At 34.3% G+C, this 12,272-nt stretch overlaps 1 protein-coding gene across 4 annotated transcripts in view; it reads left to right on the top strand.

The window, feature by feature from the left end:
• Positions 1–12,272, top strand: part of LOC122813204 (voltage-dependent R-type calcium channel subunit alpha-1E-like) — a 4,399,719-nt gene that overhangs the window by 2,463,798 nt on the left and 1,923,649 nt on the right. For all 4 annotated transcript variants that reach the window (XM_044085387.1, XM_044085385.1, XM_044085384.1 and 1 more), the window contains one exon: positions 6,240–6,452. In XM_044085387.1, the coding sequence (XP_043941322.1) occupies positions 6,240–6,452 (213 nt within the window). The remainder of the gene's footprint in view (positions 1–6,239; positions 6,453–12,272) is intronic.

Genomic DNA, 12,272 nt, shown 5'->3' with positions numbered 1-12,272 from the left:
CTTGCAGGTCTGAGCTTGATTAAACTTGAAGTACTTGTATAACTGCAGTATTATGAATTTTAAATTGCCTAGTTTTCCACTGATAAGTTAGTTTCAAGGTTTTCTGATTTGATTTCTTCTCTATATACTCAGGTACTAATTTTTCATGTAAGCTGTGAGTAAAAACAAGTCCAAGTTGTCTAGTTTACTTGTATGTGCAATAATTATTGTCAATATATACGTATAAATAATATAAAAGTATAAATATAGATACACAGACAAATAGGACAAAAATAAATAAGTCACATACCTATAGTACACTTACCTTTTGTTCATTTTGCCATGCAAGAGTCTAATAAGTTAGTAGATCTGTGGCTGGTAAAAACAAATAAATACATCAACTGGGGATTCCATTAAATATAAAACTCATAATTGCTTGGTTTGTATTATGCTTACTTTACTCATATAGCTCTAAATGAATATTTGCTAGGATATGCTGGTGATATAAATGGTACTTTCAATGAATTAAACCAGAGTATGCCTTTCTTTCTCACTGGTATGACTGTGTGGGTGCATTGGCTGCATACAATCAGCTATTTTATTTATTTTTCATTTGTTAACCAGGATAGTCCGACTGAGCTAGTAGCCTGTTTTCAGTAGAGGCCCGGGGAGAAAAGCTCCAAAGAATAATTACATACTTAGTACATATGCTATACAAGATAGATATATTAGCTATGGTAACCAGATTAGTTGATGTGACTGAGTACCAAATCATACATTAAATGTTGCAAGTCTGAAACAATGTACAATACAATGTAATGAAAATGCATATATTTACAAAACAAGCAAGAACATTTTGATATAATCTGACAAATTCAGTTGGATATGCAAACGTGCAAATCCACAATTTAGAAATTAGAATGTTTCAAGCTAAAACTAGGAACTAAACACCAGGTAAGGGACCACAGTCAGTTATCTCTACCAGGTGGCAGCGAGACAGATTCCTTAAAGAATGTTACTATGACAGATCTGGAAGTAGCAATTCCCTGACAATGTGCTTGTTTACTTCAGGAAGGTAGAGTGCATTGTGCACATTCACTGAGATATAAATTTCACAGCACTGAGCACAGATTGTTCAATATTCTGTTCACTGCTTTTTATGAATCCCCTACACACAAGTATTACACTTAGGGAAGATCTTTCTTACATTTCATATGCGTGTCTATAAATGTTATAAATATGAACATTTCTGTTTTTGTAATCAATTTTTTTTAATATGGTTTGCAAATATAAAGCCCTGGCTACAAGTCACCATTCAGGATTTTACTGCAGTCCCAGGACTGAAGAAGTCAGTGAGGTGAAACAGAATGTATGGTGATAGTCAGGTCTACTATCTCAGGATGATACAACCAAAACACCTGCTGCATTGACCCCTAGTGGAGACATTGCACTAATGCAACACCTAGTAGTGTTAATAACATATGCTTAGTCACACCAAACAGTGCATGTGTACAGTCGCTGTATCTGTAATTCCACATGTGCCTCATGATGGTATTGTATGGCCTGCACACTGACAGTGCACATAACATGGTTAAAGGGAGGGTTAGGCTACATACAAAAATGATTCCCTCACGACTGCCTAGATGAATGCTCCTGCACTGACCTATGAAGGACAGTAGCTCCTTGATAAGGGTAGCTCTGTTTAAAAAGGTGTCCTCCCATCACAGATTAAAGTAAGAAACATCAGTTTAATGCAATGACAGAGAGACAGAGAAATAAATGGCTCAACACTCTGTCTGGTTGGAGACTAATGGCAGGCAGGTATGGAAGTAAAACATTTTTGCAAATAAGTCAGATGACTCTGACATTAACACTCTTGAGGTGGCAGTGAAGTCATGTAGTTCTCTCATCAATGGAAAGTTCATTTACAGTATGGCTGTGACTGAATGCATGGGAGTTGAAACCATTATGGAAGTTAGAAAACACAGTTTGTGCACTGTAGAACAGTGAGCACAGAGAGCAGACACCGCTTATGTTTAAAGTAGTGTAATGAACTCCATCCTTGAGATAATTAGCAAGAGGTTATTGAATTTTAGAGAAATCTGTGTGTCAGAGATTTCACTTAAATATAGTATTTGACTATACTTATGCTTTGGTATGTAAAGATTGCTTCTATAAATCAGGCTTGGTCATGCACTTTGTGAGTACAGCTGACAGTTGATAACTGTTTTAAGTCTGTAGCTCTATTCTGCATATTGTTTAGCTACTCTTTCATTTTCTTGAAAATGAGCAAGAGAATTCTTATCAGTTTGTAATTTAAATGGTCTGCTGTGTCATCATTTCTACGTGTGTGAAAATTATTTCGTTATTAAAAAAAGTCTCAAATTTCTAAAATATGTTTGAGCTCATAAGTAGATATCAGGGTGTATATACTGTATTTTCAGGTATAATGAAATCTTGGCATTAGAACTCTTTTGTACAAAAATTATTTCCTTTGCTGTAGTGATATGAAGCAGATGAGAAACACCCTAATTGTGCTGTGGAATTTTGTTCATGTAATTATTATCATAAGTTCTTTACATACATGTCTGAATGCACTGACATTGAATGGACTGACATACATTTTGTTTTCAGTTACTAGATAATGAAAGAGTGAGACTTCCATCAAAATTTTCTTTTTACTTTTACAGTGCTATGTTGCAACTGTTCAGTAAAGCCGGTGAATTTGTTGATCTTTATAGTTAACCAATAGATCAAATACCGAGATATAATGAAACACTGAAATAGTTCACGTAGTAGCCCACAAGACAAAATGAATGTAAGGTAATCAGATTCTATAGCTGACTTCACAGGGTAAAGAATCATGCTGGTACTGCTGTGTATGAGGGAGTTAGTGATGGACTATTAAGAAGCTGTCTACTTCATCGTCATCTTGAGAAGGTGATTCAACGAACAGATATTTACCATACGAAACATCAACAGAGACATAAACTACAAAACTGATGTGTTGACCTTCTCTTGCCCATTGTCAAATTCAGTCTTGACAGGGCAACGAAGCTTTGCCAGTAGGCTGTATTTAAAACATATTTGAGTGCGTGTGTGTGTGTGTGTGTGTGTGTGTGTGTGTGTGTGTGTGTGTGTGTGTGTGTGTGTGTATGTGTTTATATAGACAGACATATACTTTTACAATTAAAGATTGTAGATTAAATTAATCATAATACATTGAACAAATGGAAAACAACTGACTATACTGAAGCCAAATGTAAACAATAAGTTTATATTTGCAATCGCACAATTTGATAAATTGTAAGTAGTATATAAAACAAAAGTGTATGTTATCATCCATTATTATCTACCAGTGGGTATAGATGAGGCCATGTTAGGTAAGAAATTTACAGAAAAGATTACAGATAAAAATCAAAAGACACTCCAGATATACTTAATTGTATTCCTGACAATACAGCAGACCAAAACAAGTAGCAAGGCAATAAAAGAGCAAAGCACAGCATATATCCAACATACAAACATGCCTCACTTGCCCCACTCTTTAAACCACTATATGTGGGGGGATTTGCATTTCGCACCATCTGATGTAGGGGCTCTGCTGCAATGCCCCAGAACTTAAATGTACTAAGTCTACATTTGCATAAACTTGAACAAAGGGAAAATACCCCAAATTATGATATAGTCGAAGAGCATCTCTTTGATTATACCATAATTTGTTTAATTTGACCTGCAATAATATGCAATTCAAATTTTTTCTGCTGAAGAATGTATCAGCAATCCCCAGGTAAGAACATTAGACATCCATGTGTCTATATATATACATATATATCTATATATGTATGAGCTGGGACTTTAGTCAACACTTCCAAATATCTGTTATGTAGTTGATCAACTCAAGTGAGATCTACAGTCTCCGTGGCTAGGGAATATTTGTCTTCCCAGGAATAATGTAATTTTAGAGTTAGGATATATATTTAATGGGGGTGTATAGGTGCATGCCCAACAAAAGGGGTAGTGGAGGACTTGCTCTCTGTAAAATGTTGTTTTTCTCTTTAAATTTATTTATTTATTTATGTATTTATTTATTTTTTGTATGCATGACTATTTTTCTTGCACATGCATGATGGATTGTTGACATTTGTATTGTCGACCTTTTGCAGTGAACGTCATTGACAACAACATTCAGGTGTGTTAATTATAGTCACTACAACCATATATGTGTGTATATATATATATATATATATATATATCTATATATATGTCGATATATGTGTATATCTATATATCTATATATATGTATATATATATATATATATATATATATATATATATATATATATATATATTTAAGTATATACACACACACACACACACACACACACACACACACACACACATTTTAATACATATATAGCTATACGCGCGTGTGTGTGTATATATTTATATACATATATTTACATACACACAGACATCATATCTAATCTATATATTAATATCACAAGTATATATATATATATATATATATATATATATATATATATATATATATATATGTATATATGTAAATAGAGTGAAAAATATGTCTATATATGGTTTATAGACAGTTGATCGAAAGTTCATTGTATTGACTGAAAAAAAGCCAGTATGTGCAATCAAAAATCAGCTGATTGCAGTATGTGCAAAGTCATGGTGCAGCAGGGATCACAGAATTTGTCCTTTCCCCGTTGTAGCACAATCTTGGGGTAGGTATATATAATTATTCGTGTGTGGTGGGGTGCAAGAGGGCATTTCCCTTGACAAAAAAAAAAAAACATTTTATTTGCAAATCGGTAGTTGATTAACCAGTTGTGTTTGATTACTTGCCAGTCAATATATTCTTCTATAAACTGAAATATATCCAAATGCATAGATAGATAGATAGACAGACAGATATAGAAGTATTTCTCATTTAATTTCTCACTTTGCTCAGTGTAATCTAAACACATCACTATAAAAGAATAAAGCAACATTAGCTATTAATTCAGTATAATACCCATAATAAATGACATAGTAGGAGCCCTAACACTATTAACAACAACAAATATAATAGAATCAATAGACAGAATATTGAAAATAAAAACTGAATTGCCAGTAAATGTTGATTTATTTCATGTATGTGCATATTGATCTTCTTTCCACAACTATAATAACTGATCACCTTATTAGAAGAACTAACCCAACATGGCCTCATCTATACCCACTGGTAGATAATAATGCATATTAAAATCTGTAACATTCTACAACATTTTGAAACAGGAAATAAGCAGAGGATTCTTAAGTGGCAAACTGTGACTCATTTTAATGGTTAACCTCCCTGAAACTTTAACAACGTATGCATTTACTATGAAAGACAATTATAACAATGTATTGCAGTATTAACATGATACTTTAATGTTTACAGTCAGTCTAATGAGCATGGGGAATTAAAATCCATTTTTAAATGCTGTCAAAACGGATAGATTACTACCAATTTTGGAAACATCAGTTATAATAGGATTGTAGTTTTCCTAGGACTGTATTGATCATAGCTACATTTCTGATAAGCAATCCCAGAGTGTGACTGTGTAAACCTTTCTCCCTGTTACTTTTGTTCTAACTCCAGAGCTGAAACCTCCATCAGGGATTGGTTCACTAGCCTGGTAAATACGTGTGAATGAATAAACAGTGTAAATAAATAAATAAATAAATAAATGATACCATTTTGTGTATCTCGTCCACTGCCAACTAAAACTATGGTGCAGACAAGTTTTATTTGACAGGTTTGGAATTCTAACAGCACATGTATAAATAACAATAGAAATTTCAGAGAGACTGTATATAATTTTTGATGTGACTTTATCTTTTATCTATCTATTATCTATCTGTATATCTATTGAGAGATAGATATTTGTATACAGATATAAAGATCCAAGAGTGTTTGTGTGTGCGCATATGCATGTGTATGTATATATATATATATATATATATATATATATATATATATATATATATATATATATATATGTGCATGAGTATATATATATATATATGTGTGTATTTTTTTCTCTCTTTATAGCATTCTAATAATACAGATATATTGCAGAGCATAATTTTCCAACAGGGATGCGTGTGTGTGTGTGTGTGTGTGTGTGTGTGTGTGCGTGTGTTGGAGATCCTCATAAAAAAAACACTTTATTTCTAGACTAAACATTTTTTCTCACCTCCCATCCCTCCAGGCACTCCTCTTGCTCGAGGCGCCAGCATCAAAAGTACAAAGATGGATGGCCCTTCCTACTTCAAGAGGAAAGAAAGAATGCTCCGGATCTCCGTCCGTCACATGGTCAAATCTCAGGTCTTCTACTGGATTGTCTTAAGCTTGGTTGCTCTCAATACATTCTGCGTTGCCATTGTTCATCATAACCAAGCACCGTGGCTTTCTAACTTGCTCTGTAAGTGTTTTGGAGGTTTTATCTTTATTTTATCTGTAGGACAATCTTACCATTTTGTTTGCTTATTTTTCTCTACTTATCCTGCCGTGTTCAGAAAATATCTTTGCTGAACCCAAAGTGCAATACATTCCTGTAGAAACTCAAGTCTGATATTTTCTTACAGTCTGTAATTCTGTTTTATTTCTGGTATTTTAGTAATTTAAGTTAGTTGTTCATTTCTGCAGGCTTTATCATCTAGTGTAATACACCATTTCAAAAATAAAAATTGTTTATTGACATTTATTTACGAGGAAAGTCCGACTGGACCAAAAGGTACCAATTTAAAGTGGAGGCCCGAGGATAAAAGCTCTGGTTACATGGAAAGAAGTTAAAGTGATATTTACAAAAAGAAATATAAAAAGTATACACGGTATAAATGAAAGGCTTACCAAAAATATAATGATGAAATGTATAAATCATATTATGCCTAATAAATTCAGTGATATTTAACATTTATTAGCTAAAACATTTTGAGAAGTGTTTACAATGGTATGTAAATTAGTCATTCTAAGAACGGGGTGTCATTATAAATTATAAGATGAGTTGTAAATTCAGTAGAAGGAAAGAATTCCAGGAAAAAGAATAGAATTTGCAGAGGAAGGTGAGAGAAAGATAGATTGTAGAAAAAATAGTTGAATTAAGGGAGAAAACAAAAGATGGAGTATGGCAGAGCTGCAGAGAAGAGCAAATGGGGCGAAATAAAAAAAAAGGAGAGGAAGAAAGAAAATGAAGAAAGAGAAATATGAGAAAGTTAAAATATGAATGGAAAGAAGGAAAGAGGGGTACATAGATAAGATAAGAGATCGTTTAACCTGGATTAGTGCATGAGCACAGCCATTTTTTGGATAGGAATTCTTTGGTTATGTGTTTAAAGGTACACTCATACATAAAAGTATTTCAAACATGGGCATTAATGCCCTTCTAGCCTGCCAGTATACCAAAACAGTTGTTCCCATAATAAGTGCCTAGGCTGTTCTTAAAAACATCGAAACTAGCACTTGCTTTAATGTAATTTGGTAGTCTGTTCCATGGATCAGCTGCTGTCTCGGAGAACTAATTATACACTTCTCATTCCTACAGAATCTTCTGTGTAAGTTGTCTGATGATTCTCTACTACTCTTTGATAACCCCAAAACATTCTCAGAGGTAGTTGTCTCTAAATGCCCTATATACCTGAATAAGATCTCCTCTTAGATATCTGTAAGGACACTGTACAAGTTCAGATATTTTAGTCTTTCATAATAACTTAGATGTTCACATCCATGGATGCCCTTGATATATTTCCACTGTTCTCTTTCCAGTTTACTAACGCTTGTTTTCTTATGATGTTTCCATATTGTTATTCCGTATTCAAGTTTGGGTGTAATGTAACAAACAAACAATTACCTCATCATTTCCGATTTCCTAGACTTTATAAATCTTTGTATACAACCTATAGTTCTATCACTATCATTAACAATTAGCCAGGCTCAGATGAGATATCATGGAACAAGGTAAGGGATTCCAGTTTGTTTTGTTTTTTTGCAGTGCGTTAGTAGTATAGCATTCCTCCAACTGATCCGTGTGGTTTATTTAGGGACATGAGCTGTTTGTCTTCAGACTGGAGAGATCTTTTTGTATAGTAGGGTTGGAGAATGGAGCTAAAGGCTGAGCATGCTGTAGATTTATGAATAATATTATACGTTGTTACAAAATGAAGGTAATTTAACTATTGCGGAAATTCAAGCCACTTTAGTGAATGAAGGGAAGAACAGTTGTGAGTCTGATATGACAGGCTTCTAGTTTGGTTTTCAAACTAGTTTGTAGATTGGTGCTCCATGTAAGAGAGAGAGAGAGAGAAAGTAGCAGGTAAGTATTGTCAAGATTAACAAAGGTAGCTCTTGGTGGAGTTATTTAGGAAATATTTATGCCTGTAGAGGATGCCTAATTTCTGATTTTTTATATATTCATTTGTTTGTGGAATTCAAATTTAAGGTTGTTGTCAGTAGTTATACCTAATAATTTTGTGTGAGTGACTAACTTATTGTATTGTTCAGGAAGATGAACCTGATGTTGTTAATACTGGAGATATTGGATTTAGGTGCAAAGAGAAGAAGTTTTATTTTTTTGAGGTTAAGTAAAAGTTGAACATTACTAAACCACGTCTCAATAGAGGTAAAAGCTTCCTGAGTTATGGGTTGGAGGTGTGACAAAGAGTTAGGTGAGTAAAGGATGGCAGAATCACCTGCATCCTGAATAACTGATCCTTTACAAGATTTATTGTGTCGGTCAGTGTTGAAGCTATTAAAGAGGAGAGGAACAAAAATAGAACTCTGGGGAATGACGGTTTTTTTAGGCATGTATAGAGAAAATGTGGCTAGCTACTGCTTGTTGTCTGCTGCAAAGGTAACTAGTCAGCCATTTGAAAAACAATAAAGAACAGAAGGCAAACTAGTCAATAATGCATTAATGCTGCTAACAGGCGAAACTTAAGATAGACAATACCTGTTTATGCAAAGAAAAACATACAATAAATAAATAAATAAATAACTAAATAAGTTGGGTTTTACTGGCCATAGTAGCCAGCTGCACAGTTAAATCTATCAGAAGCCTTCTGCTTGAAGAGAAAGTCCATAAACCTTCATCAAACCAAAAAGTGATCTTGCATCTAAGCCATTGGTTCCTCCTTTCGTTTCATTGTAGCATATGGGTGGCATCAGTGCATGTTCTGAAGTAATTTGGCATGAAGTAATACACCAACTTAGATGTGCTTGTAGGGCACGTTTTGTTTGCTTTCTTTACAAGCATGCATGTGTCTGTGTGTGTTTGTGTGCACCTTTGTATCTGCATACATATAATTATATCATTTGCCATACTGTACATGATTGTAACATAGTGCAGGATAAAATCTTTTTAGTAAAAGTTAGCAAAGCAAATCTATAACACAAGTGATACTATCAGTCCTGTAAGGGGCATGATCATCTTTCCCTGTACATTCTCTGAGCCATAATCACTAAGGTATGTTTCACCAAAATGTTTCCATTGCACACTGTGATCTGATAACTAGCAGGAACTGCACAACAAAGTGCATAGGAATGATGCTACATGCTACAGCTCCCCATGGGTCGATTGATGTTATTTCCATTCAGTGTTTATTAAAAACAAGGGCAAATGTAAGGTAATTATTTTTTTAGTCCCAAATAGTACCAAGGAGTTTTTCTCTCTATGTCTTTTATATATTTGATTTTACACATAAAAAGTTCTGTTTGTATAGTGTTCAATTTTAAGAATACTGGGATGTCACTTTTAATTTATATACACTTGGAGGTGTGTTCTGTTATGTGATCTATTAGTTTTGAATAAAGTTTATTATCTGATGAAGTCTAACCTTATAGTGGATGAAAGTGCTTATCTGCCTTTATTTGTGGAGATATTAATTTCTCAGTTTTACATCTGTGCTTCTCGTGCCTTGATTTTGGGTATTGGAATTGTTTGTGGCTCGTATGGCTACTCGTGTTTGTAGTGAAGTTTCATTGCCAACTAGCACTCTCAGCATGGAAGCTTTAAATGATTCCATTTAAGTTTAACGCTTCTCATGCAGCAACTGCCGCAACAATTTTATTCCCAGCCCGTTGAAGGTATTTGGCAGTCTGCTGAAAGCATGGAATTGCAACATCTGACTCAGATGTATGAAATTACACTGGCACAGAGGCAAGTTCATTTTGTTTCCCCTCTTGATTCCACTCAGAGCTATAATGATTCATTTAATCTAGACCAATGGCTAAATCGAACAGTGATTTACAGTGTGGACAACATTCCGGAAGTGCCTAATTTGGATTTGCAACTTACTGAATTTCACAAAAAGTTGCTGAAATACAGAAAGCTTCAGCAAGAGAAATGTGTATTTCTAGGAGTCAGTCAAGGCACAGTGAAGGGACTCCAAACATGGACGTTTCCCACAGGTTTAGTGCAACACTCTCTCCTTTACCAGGAGCTACTTGCCATGTTCGACTGTCATGACTGTGAGCTGATGGAGATCCTAATTAAACATAATGTTACAGAGATGGATATTTTGTATGCTGATATTAAGAAGCTCACTAAATCCACCCATGAGCATTTGCAGTTTCAGCAGGAAAAACAACAATTTTGTTCTATTTTTTCAGAGGTGGATAACACTTGCCCTAAAATCCAGCTGGGTAAAAACTGGAGCAGGACCATAAAGATTATGATGTGGGGGAAGCATACCCCCATCCACCATTAAATTCTAATTTGGATTCATATGGGGATTTTTAAGTTTTTCATCAAGCATCAGCTTCTGAATTTGTTGATCCTCACTTTGAATATCCCCCTTTAGAACATCCCCCAGTCAGGCACTCAGATTAGATAAGAACATGAAGACGAAAAGCGAGCAACCAAACTACCATCCATATTCCAGGAATACCAGTTTGAGCAGGGGCAGAGGGAAAAAGAGGAACCAGTGAGGCTGTGGGAGTTTCTGAGAGCTTCTAGACTGAGTGTCAAGAATGATAAATATGAGAAACAAATGATTATGACTGGTCATGAACTCTCAGAAAGAGGTTATGATCAAGCATTAATCCAAAATATTTTTAAGGTTACTAAGCAACTAAGGGAAACAAGAGCCAAACCTTATTTTTCAGAGAGACCTGATAAAAAAGGATACAAGAAAGATAATAAACTTAAGGTCTGTATACCTTATTCAAGGGATGTCAGGAAATATACAGATATTATTAATGAACATTGGAAAATATTGATAACAGATGCTCAGATTAGTGACATAGTAGGATATACACCTCAGTTCACATTTAAAAATAAGAAAAATCTGGAAAGAAGACTTTGCACACCAAAAAGTAAAATTTATAGTAATTTAGAACATGGGACTAAACGATGTGGTAAATGTACACAATGCAAATATATCAATAAAGATACATTCTTTAAACATCCAGATACAGAACAAATGTTTGATATCAGGGTTAGTGCCACCTGTGAGACTGCACACGTAGTTTATCTTGCTAGCTGCTTGGTCTGTAACAAATTTTATGTAGGCAAAACGGACCGGACATTAAAAGAAAGAATTAGAGAGCATGTTATCATGTAAGGAAAGGCTGTAGTGTCAATGCTCTAGTGAAACATGTCTCGATTATGGGTGATCACCATAGTTTTCAGTTCATGGTGGTTTGTAGAACATATGTAAACATGAGGAGAGGGAATGTTAGAGCAAGAAGAGAAGAGATGGAAGCAAAATGGATAGTGATGCTTAGAGCAAATTATGGACATGGGCTTAATGATTGTGTGCCCATGAAACCTGTACTTGGAAAAAGAGCTTTACGCAGGTAGACCCTTGTGTTTTTTATCACGTTTTTATTATTTTTACTTTTACTTTTACTATTTAGTTGTCTTTATATGTTTAGTGTAAGTATTATATTGTCATATTATACTCTGCTTAGATTTTTTATAACATAGTAATATCTTTTTAAATGTTCATTGATGTAGGTCATGTGATTTAGTAGTTAGATATAAAGGTGTGTGTTTATACTATATGCTTATACACCTGATGAAGCTGATTGTGAAAGTGCTTGTGTTGCAATAAAGACAGTACTGCCAGAAAGTTTCTTTGATGGACTGAAATTTGTGAGATCCTGAGCTTCACCTTACCAGTATTTTTATGCTTTGAACTTTTGCATTGACGTTTGTGAGCTTTGGAGCCATACCAGAGCAGCGTTTTTTGTGCCATTGTTTTACACATGACTATTTTGTATTTGAAGTTAATTATTTCCATCAAGA

Source organism: Protopterus annectens, chromosome 10.part0 (assembly GCF_019279795.1).
Source record: "Protopterus annectens isolate FY-2018-M chromosome 10.part0, PAN1.0, whole genome shotgun sequence".
Taxonomy (NCBI): Eukaryota; Metazoa; Chordata; order Ceratodontiformes; family Protopteridae; genus Protopterus; species Protopterus annectens.
The sequence above is the reverse complement of the archived record's forward strand: the minus strand, read 5'-3'. Positions and strand labels throughout refer to the sequence as shown.